The sequence below is a fragment of the Ranitomeya imitator genome, chromosome 7 (assembly GCF_032444005.1).
Source record: "Ranitomeya imitator isolate aRanImi1 chromosome 7, aRanImi1.pri, whole genome shotgun sequence".
Classification (NCBI taxonomy): domain Eukaryota; kingdom Metazoa; phylum Chordata; class Amphibia; order Anura; family Dendrobatidae; genus Ranitomeya; species Ranitomeya imitator.
Window position 1 is genome coordinate 45,088,317 of NC_091288.1, and position 13,431 is coordinate 45,101,747.

The 13,431-nt window shown below is 40.7% G+C and overlaps 1 protein-coding gene across 1 annotated transcript in view; it reads right to left on the bottom strand.

Annotated features, from left to right (window-relative positions):
• Window positions 1–12,091: 12,091 nt before the first annotated feature.
• The window catches only part of OLA1 (Obg like ATPase 1), a 216,206-nt gene continuing 214,866 nt past the window's right edge, over window positions 12,092–13,431 (bottom strand). Inside the window, exon 11 of the mRNA XM_069733169.1 lies at window positions 12,092–12,621. Within this exon, the coding sequence (XP_069589270.1) occupies window positions 12,520–12,621 (102 nt within the window). The 3' untranslated portion in view covers window positions 12,092–12,519. The remainder of the gene's footprint in view (window positions 12,622–13,431) is intronic.

A 13,431-nucleotide genomic window follows, 5' to 3' on the forward strand; every position in this document is an offset into this window, starting at 1 on the left:
TAACACTTTTAACAGTAAAAAAATATAAAAATATTATAAAAGCGTCATGATATTTTACTGAATCCGGTGGGTTAATTAGAATTTATTTTGAACACTTTTGATCAATTGGAAAGGAACAATCTGCAAAAACATGTGAACCCGTCTCAGCAGATGTAACAGGAAATTTGTGGATTTACGTACAGCTGTATGTGTGAGCGAGCCAAAATGAATGTTACTGTTCCATTAACACATTGTTCTACAATTCAGATATTTACACACATGGACATTTTGTAATCCAGGATAGGAATATGCAACCAAGAAGTCTGGCAATATTTCAGACATGGATGATTCTGCATTTTTTTGTGTTCTTGGATGATTTACTTCTATTTCAGCTAAAATGGGTCTTCAATAAGTGGGTTTTGATTGTGCAAGAAACAGTAGCTTTTTGCTATAAAGAAATATTAAGTGTGCTGAATTCAAATAATTTGCTTTGCAAGATCGCCGAAAAAAAAATTGTTAACATTTTACACATTGCATAAACCAAATAAGGGTCACATGGGCCTGTGACGTAGCTGGGCAGCTTTCCACATAATGCTTGCAGCTACTGCATCACATGGCGTAGCACAGCCAATCCGGAGGGACTATCATAGTCTGTATAAAAGCAGAAGCAGGGAATACAGCATCCATTTATCCATAAATCTTGATAGTGAGTGGACGTCATAGTTCACATCTTAGCCATAGTGATAGGGAGAGAAGGCAATAACACACTGAAGAAACTGTACAGATAGTGTGTGACAGCAGAGCGGTGTGAGAAAAAGAGAATAATACAGATTTAAATGATAGGGAGAGGATAGCAGTGTCACTGTGTTACTGTTTACCATCATTTTCCCCAGATTGTCATACACGATTTTCAGGGCAATTAGAGGCTTTCCAATTATATATTTGATTTGCTGCTAATCTATTCATTCAAACTTTAAAAAAATACATAAAAAATTTGGTGAAGTTGGCAAATGCGAATCTCAAGATTCATGTGTCATGATTACTCCTATCAGTGTGTCTGGACCTAGTGAATGACAATTCTGCCATCCAATTTAGGGTAGGTATGCCTGCTGAGGTGTCAGTGTGGTGATGGACAGCTCAGCCGTCCAATCGAATGCTAGCGCGTGCTGAGCTGCTAGCATTTTGAGTGATAGTTTAGCTATCCAATCAGGACCAGGATGTGCTTCATCCATGTGTCTCCAGTTCACAGTGATTATCTGGCTATTTAACCAGTTCTCCGCCTTAGATTTCTGTCACTTGTAGCTTTGCCCAAGACGTGAATTTGCTCTGTGGTCCTAGTCTTGTACTCTGATCTTTGTTGCTCAACCTTGGATTTGCCTTTGACCTTGCGTTTTCCTATCCCTTTTGTTGTGATCAGCTACCTCTTGGAATTATGATCCCGGTTTGTGCCCTGACCACAACTTTGTCTCATCATTCTGTCAATGACGTACCCTCCTGGCTTTTGACCTCGGACACCTTGACTACCCAGCCTTGCGGCTTGTCCATGAGGAGTGACTAAGGTCACATCATGCATTTCTCAATTTGCAATTGTTTGGAACACATGTTTTTCCTACTGGGTTAAAATAGGTTTGATCAGAAGGCCAACTCCTGCCCCTATGCCTTATTAGTCTTTTAGATGTCAAAGAGGAGGGCACTTGGTTGCGATCCTCTATTATGAATCAGAATGGAGGGCTGCATTTTACATGGTCTGCCAATTACTTACATTCCCTGCATGTGATGGTACATTGCCCCTGCAAGGTATCTTATAAGAACACCTCTACTTGCTTATATAATAATTACAATAAAATGGTTAAAAAGAAGCTGGTTTCTATCAAAAGAGTCAAAAGTTTAACAGATGCTCTTTTTACTAAATATTGTGGGGCATGGGAGGGAGTTCTTTTTCTCTACATCAGATTATTGCCTGGTCTACAAAGACTACAATGCCCCATACACGTCACCTTAAAAATTTCGGAACATACTGAGAAATTCAATTTTTCAGACCTTCAAATTTGGCACCGCAAAGCAGGTTCTTGACACTGGCTGTAACTGTGAGGGCTCGCTCACACTAGCGCATAAAAAAAAAATCAGTCTGATTCTCATCAAGGAGAGTGGAGTAATCACCCATCATCCATGTACAATCCGTTTTTTTTGTTTTTTTTTTACTCAGAAGCCATTAATCATTTACAGGACCATTTACAGTTTCCTATGTGACATTTGTAATGTACCTGTTAAAAATCGGATGCCACTCTGATGGTCCACATGTCATACGATTTTTTTTTCTCACACCCATCAGATTTCGGACTGAAATTACATGTTGCAATTTTTTTCTCACACTAAATACAGCTGAGAAAACATTATGCAGATCTGCACTGCCTCATTGAATAACATTGGTCCGAGTGCAATACACTGCACTAGTCTGATTTATACACTCATACAAGCGAGCCCTAAAAGTAATGCAATACAAGTACAAAAATTAGGTCTCTTGTGCATCACTCTTGTGAGAAATGGTTTAAAAAAAGTCTAAGGCTATGTTCACACGTATTTGTGAGGGCTGCGGATTTGACAAAATCCGCAGGGCAAAAACACTGCATTTTTCCTGCGGATTTACCATGGTTTTTGTGCAGATTCCACTGCGGTTTTACACCTGCGGTTTTCTATTATGGAGCAGGTGTAAAACCGCTGGGGATTCCGCACAAAGAATTGACATGCTGCGGAATGTAAACCACTGCGTTTCCGCAGCATGGGCACAGCGTTTTCTGTTTCCCATAGGTTTACATTGTACTGTAAACTCATGGGAAACGCAGAGGACCAACAGCAAAATCCGCAACGTGTGCACATAGCCTAAAGGGTATGTGCACACAGCCAAGGCTGTATTTGGAGTTTCTGCTGCCCTAGGCACTTTTAGTGCTGCCTCCCCCATTGGCGAATATGACACTATCGGCAGTGACTTTGGCAAAAATCGCTGATGTGAAAGGAGCCTTTTGCAGCAGATCCGGCAGTTTTTCAGCATCTGCCACGTAACAGATCACTTACGGCAACACTGCGTTCGGCCTCATTTATTCCCTATGGGACATGCGGACATGTGCGGTACTTGCGGTTTTGCAGCGATCCGGCAAATGCAGTACTTGCAACAATGGAAAAAAAACGCTGCTAGCAGTGTTTTTTTCCTCTCACCGCAAGTGCAAAACCGCAAGTACCGCACATGTCCGCAAGTAGCCATCACTACCTGTCCCTGCACCTCACTAGCTCATCCCTAACCAACCCTCTCTGACCTAAAACTACACTATAAAGCTTTAGAAAAACAATTACCTGACATTACTACGATAATAGGCTCCAAGCTACGGCGTAGACTGGGATGGGCAGTCTCCGGGTCTCCATTCTCACTGTGCACACCCTCAGTCCCTGCCTCACTGCCTGTGATGCACTGTGCACAGACACCCTCCATCAGACCCGGTAATCACCATTCGCAGTAGCATACCGGCAGAGGTGTATCTAGGGTTTCTGGCACCCGGGGAAAGAATTTATTTTGCCCCCTCCCCCCCAGCACACATGCAATTTGCACACTTGGTCATGTACCCACAAGCTCCTCACCCTAATGTTCTCAATGTTCAGTGAAAAACAGAAGCAGAAGAGAAGCTCCTTGTCACAGGACCACAAGTATGAAAGTCACATATGAGTGAAGTGTTCATGTGACTACTGGAACCTGCAGAGCTGAATCCTGACATCGCAGCTTCTGAATTCTCACAACTAATGCACTGCACACTTTTAGGATTCTCCCTTGCCGGTGGACAGTCATGTCAGCACAAGCATGTCATTTGTATACTTCTGACCACATTCCGACTAGACGTGCCCGGCCTCGCTCAGTTCATTTTCATTGAGTGAGACCACACATGTCTAGTCAGCACATGACCGCATGTATGTAAACCGCCAGCATGAGAGAATTCTGACAGCGTGCAGTGCGCACTGTGAGAATTCAGAAGTCTGCAGTCACAAAGAATGACTGCAGACTCCTCACAAACCTGGACAACCCCTTTAATGCTACGAACAAATTAAAAACATGAAAATTAGTCAGTATCACAAAAAACATTTACATCCAGGTACCGTATAGATGATGTCATCTCTGGAGCCGTTCTTCTTTTCTTCATCTTGTACAGACCCCATGATGAGTTTTCTCATCCACAGCCGTCTCTACAGACTTCCATCTTCTCTGTTCTTTTGCAGAAAATCTCCACATGATGCACTTAAAGATACAAGTGTCATTATAATGCTCCTGAATAAAAAATTGCCCCTCACTATATTGTCTGGACAAAATATGACCCCCACACTGTCCCTCTTATGGTACATACTCTTCACACTGACCTCTCCTTTCCATACGGCCCCCTCTGCACACTGTGCCTTCCCTATAGTGCCCAGTATTTATACTGTACTCTCATAACACTCCCCCTCCTTGGTATACTGTCCCCCATGCTACGAACCCACTACTCAGTTTCTATTCTGTGCCCACTCACTTTCTCCCCCATACTGTCTCATCACACTATTCCCCTCCCTCATCATACTGTCTCCTCTCACATCCCTCCTGTTCACCATATTGTCACCTCATATATTTACCCCCTCACTTTCTATACTGCCTGCTCACCTGACTCCCCATACTGTGTCTGCACACATCCCATCACCCTTACTCCCTGTCAACATCAATTTTTCACATCACTACTCGTACTGTGCCCGCATACATTCCCCGTTCGCTCCCCATACTGTCTGCACCCATCCCCCAATACTGTTTCTTCATACATGCCCATTCCCCCATACTGTTTCCTCATACATGCCTCCCATTCCCCTGTACTGTTTCCCCATCTCCCTTTGCTCTTCATTTTGTCCTCAAATATCCCCCACATTAAATCCCCCATCCCCACTCCAATTCTCCCCACACATAAATCCCCCTATCCTCACTCAAATTGTCCCCACACAATAAATCCCTCCATCCCCGCTCCAATTGTCCCCACACATAAATCCCCTCATCCCCACTCAAACTCTCCACACACATAAATCCCCCCTCCCCACTAATTGTCCCCCCTCCCATCTTGTATCTATGGCTCAGCTCCCATCTTGTATGTATGGCTGTTTCCCCCCTCCCATCTTGTATGAATGGCTCAGCTACTCCATCCCATTCTTGTATGTATGGCTCAGCTCCCCCCTCCCATCTTGTATGTATGGCTCAGCTCCCATCTTGTATGTATGGCTCAGCTTCCCCCCTCCCATCTTGTATGAATGGCTCAGCTTCCCCCCCCTTTCCATCTTATATGAATGGCTCAGATTCCCCCCTCCCATCTTGTATGAATGGCTCAGCTTCTCCCCCTCCCATCTTGTATGAATGACTCAGCTTCCCCCCCCTTCCCATCTTGTATGAATGGCTCAGCTTTCCCCCCTTCCCATCTTGTATGAATGGCTCAGCTCCCCCCTCCCATCTTGTATGTATGGCTCAGCTCCCATCTTGTATGTATGGCTCAGCTTCCCCCCTCCCATCTTGTATGAATGGCTCAGCTTCCCCCCTTCCCATCTTGTATGAATGGCTCAGCTTCCCCCCTCCCATCTTGTATGAATATCTCAGCTTCTCCCCCTCCCATCTTGTATGTATGGCTCAGCTCCCCCCACTCCCATCTTGTATGAATGGCTCAGCTCAGCTTCCCCCCCACTCCCATCTTGTATAAATAGCTCAGCCCCCCCTCCTGTATGAATGGCTCTGCTTTCCCCCCAGCTCCCATCTTGCATGCATGGCTCGCTCCCCTATCCTCCTCCCTCCATCATCCTCCCCCGTCCTCCCTGGCTGTCATACTCACCTTTCCCACACCACGCCGAACATCCCTCCATCTCTGTCCCGGCATGGCAGCGTCTTCCTGCGTGAGCGGTTATGTGGTACCACTCATTAAAATGATGAATATGCGTCCATATTCATCACCTTAATGAGCGGTACCACGTGACCGTTCACACAGGACGAGCTGCAGGCGCTGAGACCAGGCATCACTGGCGAAGGGCAAGTATGACGTCCAAAAGCGGGTGGGCGGGTGAGGTGGTGGCGGGAGGAGACCCGGACTTTAATTAAAAAAAAAACAGAACACAAAAACTTTCTCAGGTGCCGCCCCCCGCATCGTCCCGCCCTAGGCACGTGCCCTCAAGTGCCTAGAGGCAAATAAGGCCCTACACACAGCGTCTTTCTCAAGTAGATTCTGCCTGGAACCTACCTGAAAAAGTGCTGCAAGGGTGTCCCATAAAATGTACTGCAATGTCAAAATGATAACAGGAACACATGGGCTACTTGCACAGTGAACAAGTCTGTATGATCATGTTCACACACCACCAAGAAACCTGAATAGTAAAACCAAAAAACACTCAGTTTGAAAAAAATGTTGCAGTAATCCGCAAGTGCTAGTAAAAAATGTAAAAAACAGGATATTTGGTTGATAGGGTATACCGTGAAGATTGGTAGAGCAGCTTAGTATACATTTTTTGCAAAAAACGTATCAACCAAAAACCCTGTTTTTTACATTTTTTACTAGCACTTGCGGATTACTGCAACATTTTTTCAAACTGAGTGTTTTTGGTTTTACTATTCTCTTTTGTGTCTTCAGGTTTCTTGGTGGTGTGTGAACATGATCATACAGACTTGTTCACTGTGCAAGTAGCCCATGTGTTCCTGTTTCCATAATTGTTCTCTTGTGTCTACAAGACTGGGGAGTTCCACCACTCCTCTTGGGCTATCTGCACAAAAGCTGTTCTACCCTGTATGCACACATGGATTTTTCCTCTCTGAACCCTGTTCACACAGGTTATATACAGATGATCAGGTTTTTAAATACATCAGATAGGGATTGCATACATTAGTTAGGACTGCTCTGATAAGGGTATACCGTGAAGATTGGTAGAGCAGCTTAGTATACATTTTTTGCAAAAAACGTATCAACCAAATACCCTGTTTTTTACATCTTTTTACTAGCACTTGCGGATTACTGCAACATTTTTTCAAACTGAGTGTTTTTGGTTTTACTATTCTCTTTTGTGTCTTCAGGTTTCTTGGTGGTGTGTGAACATGATCATACAGACTTGTTCACTGTGCAAGTAGCCCATGTGTTCCTGTTTCCATAATTGTTCTCTTGTGTCTACAAGACTGGGGAGTTCCACCACTCCTCTTGGGCTATCTGCACAAAAGCTGTTCTACCCTGTATGCACACATGGATTTTTCCTCTCTGAACCCTGTTCACACAGGTTATATACAGATGATCAGGTTTTTAAATACATCAGATAGTGATTGCATACATTAGTTTGGACTGCTCTGATATGGGTATACCGTGAAGATTGGTAGAGCAGCTTAGTATACATTTTTTGCAAAAAACGTATCAACCAAATACCCTGTTTTTTACATTTTTTACTAGCACTTGGGGATTACTGCAACATTTTTTCAAACTGAGTGTTTTTGGTTTTACTATTCTCTTTTGTGTCTTCAAATGTCAAAATGATGTTGCTGTGCATTTTTTTTTTTAACCGCTTCATGGTTTGGAGACCATATGATCCCATTCACACGTTCAGTATTTGGTCAGTATTTTACCTCAGTATTTGTAGCCAAAACCAGGAGTGGGTGAAAAATTCAGAAGTGGTGACGTGTTTCTATTATTCATTTTCGGATTGTTCCACTCCTGGTTTTGCCTGACAAATACTTATGTAAAATACTGACCTAATACTGAGCGTGTGAATGTGTCCTAAAGTTGTTAAATAAAGTGACATGTTTATTTTTCTGGCACCTCCTGCTGGGGTGATGCCATATCTCAATATTTCACAAAATAGAGTGAAAGATGTCAACGGCACTGCCTAAAAAAAAAAAAAACAGCAGCAAAACTACCAGCTTCGTCTGGAAAAAGTCCGTGGCTGTGGTAGTATCCAAAGGACACTGTGTGCACATAGCCTAAGTGTAGGTTTACGTAGTTTTTTTTTTTTTTTACATAGGTGAAAAAATCCAAAATGGTATTCAAGAGAAATCTACGTCACAATTCAACAAAACTTTTTTAATGTGGGTTTCGATTTTGATGCAGTTTTTGAAGAGCAATTTTCTACGTGTCTTTTGTAGCACTTTGGCTTCAATTTAAAGTTTGGTGCAAATTCAACAGTGAATCTACAACAAAATAATCACCTGACACAGAGTTCTTTTGAGGCAGAAATATTCAATGTAGCATTCACTAGTATTGTTTTTTTTTTTATAAAAGGTTTTCAGTTTGAGTTTTTTTACCACATTTTTTGCAGCCTTTTGACCTAAGTGTCCGGTATGGTTCAGCTTTCACAAGGAAACCACATCAAAGAAGTGATGTGTCATTTCTGTTTTCCAAGGTGTGGATTTTAGAAACTTGGGAAAAACTTTGCTGTACAAAAAAGCAATGTGTTTGCTATTGATATCAATAGGAAGAGCATTCAAGTATTTGAAGCGGTGTTTGATGTGAATTTTAAAGCTGCATTCACCCTAAAATTTACTTCAAAGAATGTCTGTGTGAACGTACCCTTAAACCTCATGGAGGCGCCCATGATTCACGATAGGACACGTACCTATTAGCATCTGTAGGACTGTTCACATGTCCATGTTTTTTTTTTTTGCAAATTAAGTGTCCACAAAAAAAAAAAAAGAATGAAGACAAACCTGATTTTCAAAATGGACACTATGAAAATCAGATTAATAACTGATAAAAATCTGTTTTTCTTATAAGCAAAAAAAATTGGCATCAGAAAAATATCTTAGTGGGTTTACATTATACTTAAATGGGGAAGACTTTTCCGTAGCAGAATCCAAGATTGTAGGACGCGGAATGTTTGTGGATTTTATTTGTTATTGAAAAAAAAAAAATCTGCTCTGATTTTGCACAATGAACTGAAATGCTGTAGATTTAAAACCAGCAACAAAAAAACTATTTGCAAACAGATTCTACACAAGCTAAAACCCGCAGCAGCAAAATGGATGGGTTTTATGTATAAAAATTCTGCACCGCTTCAGGAGACGATCCTTGTGGAATTTTTTTCTTTTCTGAAGCAATTTTGCAGAGTCTTCAAAGCTTTTTGGGGAGAAGTTTTCTCGACGTATGCTTTTGCAGCCTGATTCTAACAAGATCCACTTTTTTATTTTAAAATTGTAATTTTTATTCAAGTACCGTACATTACATTTTTGCAAGAAAAGAAAAATAGATTTAGCCATTTTACATTTTTCACTATCATTTATAAACAAGATCTACTTTAATGATGTTACATGCACTCTTTTTCCACCAGGTTTAAAAAAAAAAAAAAAAAAAAAAAAAAGCTCTAAAAAACTAAATATATGAGCAGCAAAGTATTTTTATAATAGAAATTAATAAGAACAATCTTATGCATTGGTTTTTTTTTTTTTTTTTAAACAGATCTGCCTCACTTAACCCCTAAAAAAAAACCTAAAGTGTGCACGTAACCTGGAGGTCTATGGAGCCATTTGTTGTTTTTACTTTTAAAGTATTAAAACAGTGTCGAAAATACACAAAGAAAATCTCAGCTACCAAAATCTCCTCCTTTACTTTGATCTGGTCTCGTATTGCAATCCAAAGGTGAAAAGGAAGAAGTGCTCTTTGTATGTCCCAGGAGAATTATCAATTTCCTCAATATGGTCAGTACTTTACATCAGTATTTGTAAGCCAAAACCAGGAGTGGGTGATAAACACAGAAGTGGTGAAATGTTTCTATTATACTTTTCCTCCGATTCTTCCTCTCCTGTTTTGCCTTACAAAACTGATGTAAAATACTGACCAAATACTGTAGCACTACCACTTCCCTCATAAATCTTCCAAAAATGAAAGAAATAAAAAAAAAAAACTACTGAAAATCCTGCAGACTGTCAAACATTAGTACCGTAAGTTGTTCTCCTGTATTACATGTATTATTCATTCTTCTTTTATGTTCTTTTCATCTTTTGTTAACCAGGCATAATTTAGAAATTTTCAGCAACTGGTAGGTTACAAACCAAAATGTTTGTGTTAATTTTATTGCGGTACATAATATTTTTTTTCCTATTTAAGGAGTTTTTTTCTTTATTCAGGTACTGCACAAGAAGTAAAACAAATATATTTTTTTCAATTTATAATTCTTTATTTTGGTACCAGTTAGCACATTTTAAAGATAAAGAACCTGATTCATTAAAGTGTCTGAAATTAACACTTTGAAAAGTCGCAAAAAATTTGTGCAACGTGAAGTCAATCAAAACGTTAAAAAAAATATTAACGTTTTCAGTTCAATTTTGGCCAGGTCTGCCAAAATAAAGAGGAGCTGGCAGACGGTAACGACCACTTTTTTGGGGGGCGCTAAACTTTATCAGCATGCACAAGAGACAACAAAAACGCAGCAAAAACAGAGAAAATACGCAGCAAAAACTGCTTGGACACATATACTATCTAATACAGGAAATATCAGGAATCCTGATGTAAGAAGAGGCTGCTCACACTGCTGTCCACCCTATTTGATCTAATACTGGAGATAACAGGGGTTCTGTGGTAAGATGAGGCTGCTCACACTGCTGTCCACCATGTCATCTCACCTAATACTGTAGAAACCAGAAGTCCTGAGGTAATAGGCTACCTACACTGCTATCCACCCTATATAATCTAATGGTAGAGATACTAGGAGTATCGAGGTTAGAAGAGGCTGCTTGTACTGCTGTCCAACCTGTCTTTAAGATATAGCACTGGAGATACCAGGGGGTGCTGAGGTAAGAAGAGGCTGCTCACAATGCTGTCTACCCTATTTGATCTAATACTGGAGATACCAGGGGTGCTGAGGTAAGAAGAGGCTGCTCACACTGCTGTCTACCTTGTCATCTCATCTAATACTGTAGAAACCAGAAGTCCTGAGGTAATAGGTTACCTACACTGCTATCCACCCTATATAATCTGATGATAGAGATACTAGGAGTATTGGGGTAAGAAGAGGCTGCTCGTACTGCTATCCACCCTGTCTATATGATATAGAACTGAAGACACCAGGAGTGCTGAAATAAGAGGTCACTAACACAGATTTCCACCATGTTGTTTGATCTAAAACTTGAAAAACCAGTGGATCCTCACACTGCAGTCCACCCTGTCGATTTGATCCAATACTGGAGGCACCAAGGGTTCTGATTTAAGAAGAGGCCAGTCACACTGTTGTCCACCCTGCCCATCTGATCTAATACTGAAGATACCAGGGATGCCAAGGTAAGGAGAAGTTGCTCACACTGCTGCTCTCCACTCTGTCCATCCAATCTAATTCTAGCGATATCCAATACTGGAGGCACCAAGGGTTCTGATTCAAGAAGAGTCCAGTCACACTGTTGTCCACCCTGCCCATCTGATCTAATACTGAAGATACCAGGGATGCCAAGGTAAGGAGAAGTTGTTCACACTGCTGCTCTCCACTCTGTCCATCCGATCCAATTCTAGCGATATCAGGAGTCGTAAGGTTAGAAGAGGCCACACACTGCTGCCATCACTGCATAGGTTATCTCCAGATCACAGCAGCTGAGCTTCCTACATGCTCATGCTTACATATTCTAGGACAGGTTTTATCAGTATAACAAGAGAGAGGCCATTTTCATGTTCTACAATGATTAGACAAAACAAGCGTGATTTGCTAATTAAAAGATATTTAGGAATTTATTTAGCATAGCATTTTAGATATGTGTTTTTTTTTTTTTGCAATTGCCAGCGAACCCCTTTAAGAAGAGAAGATGCATTACATTCCTTTTCCTTTCTATGTATCTTCCAGCATATCAGTGAATAAAGGTTAGAAAAACATTTATTTTTTTCTTGGCGTCCAAGAGTAGATATCCTCTATCCATTTGCAGGGACACACACGCACAATTGTTGGCAAGCTAATCTTGTGATTCCCATGAAAGAGTCACTTTTCAGATACAATGACAGCTGCCCCACACTGGCAGTTACTGTATCATACACATGTCTTAGATTCTGTAATCAGCAGCCGGCAGGTGCTGTATCGCATTCAGCACACCACATCCACTCAATACAGACATCCCCAAACACACAGAGGCTGGTTTTTGTCAAATGTTTTATTGAGTGTAGACATCTGGAGTACTGTAAAACATGCATTATCTGTAGATTCAAAAAAAGAGCCAGCCACATTGTCCTCACTGTCAGATGTGTCAGGCTTGGCATACATGATGGAGATTAATGAAGTATCATGAGACTAGTGCGAGTCCTGAAAAGCATCTACGATTTCAAGTAGGATCTTAATCATTTGGAAAGCACATTTACTGAACTTGTATTTTCACAGTGAAATGACACATATCATTTCCAAACAAACAGCATTTATTTGGTTCGAGGGGTTGGGGGATGTGGAGAGGGTGACAAGATGGTTCCTGGTTTGGTATTTTATTTAATAACAGAATTTTCTGCTTAAATAACAAAAATCTCGTGATATTTTTAAAAAAGAAAAAAAGAAAAAAAAGGCAAAACAAAACTATTTTTTCTTAGGCTGTTGCGGTGTATTGAATTTAAAGAAAATAATGTCTCCATCTTCTACTGTGTAATTTCTTCCTTGTTGCCTGTATTTTCCTGCCGCCTGTAAGAGAACAAATAAAGGGGGATTAAAAATTATTATACCTGCTATATACATAGACAGGAAATATCAGGTTACTGACCAACATTATATATTAAATAAATTAATACAAAAGTCAAATTGTTATTTGTGTATTTGTTTGTTTTTTCTAAATTAAATGCCAGTATTTTTGGCTAAAAAAAAAAAAATTGTAAATGGGTTACATTAAAAATTTTGAACCTTTTGCCTTCTGTGTTACACTGTCTATTGCTGGCCGCAGAATGGGCTAACTGAGAATCTGTCAGTGAGCTCTTTCTGACGGACCAATGGGAGATTTGGTCACTTATCAGTATTTTTAGCTCCTCTTAGTCGATTTATGGCCACATCAAAAATGAACATGCGGGGAGAGAGGGGTTTAAGCCTGTAAATGTCAAACGGTGCAAATTTTTTAATGAAACCCAATAGCAAAAATTGATTTTTAAAGCCCCAAATACATGCATTTGAGAAAAAAAAATTTCCCGGAGGCAGACAACCCCTATGTTCTAAGAAACAAAAAAACAGCGCCATTGGTAACCAAAGGTTGTTTCTGGTAAGTGCAATATCACACCTATTAGTTGGCTTACATTGTGCGACGTGCTCCTTCCTTCCTTATAGTGCAGGTCATTAATGACCGTTTTGTGGCACATTTTGCTTCATAAATAGGCCCCATTGTGCGTCATTACGATTACATTGGTGCAAAGTTCATCAGTGAAATCACAGAAAAAGGACTTTAAAGATACATACACCATGCAGAATACCTTATTTTACTGTGCCTTTCTGTATAGGATAGTGTAG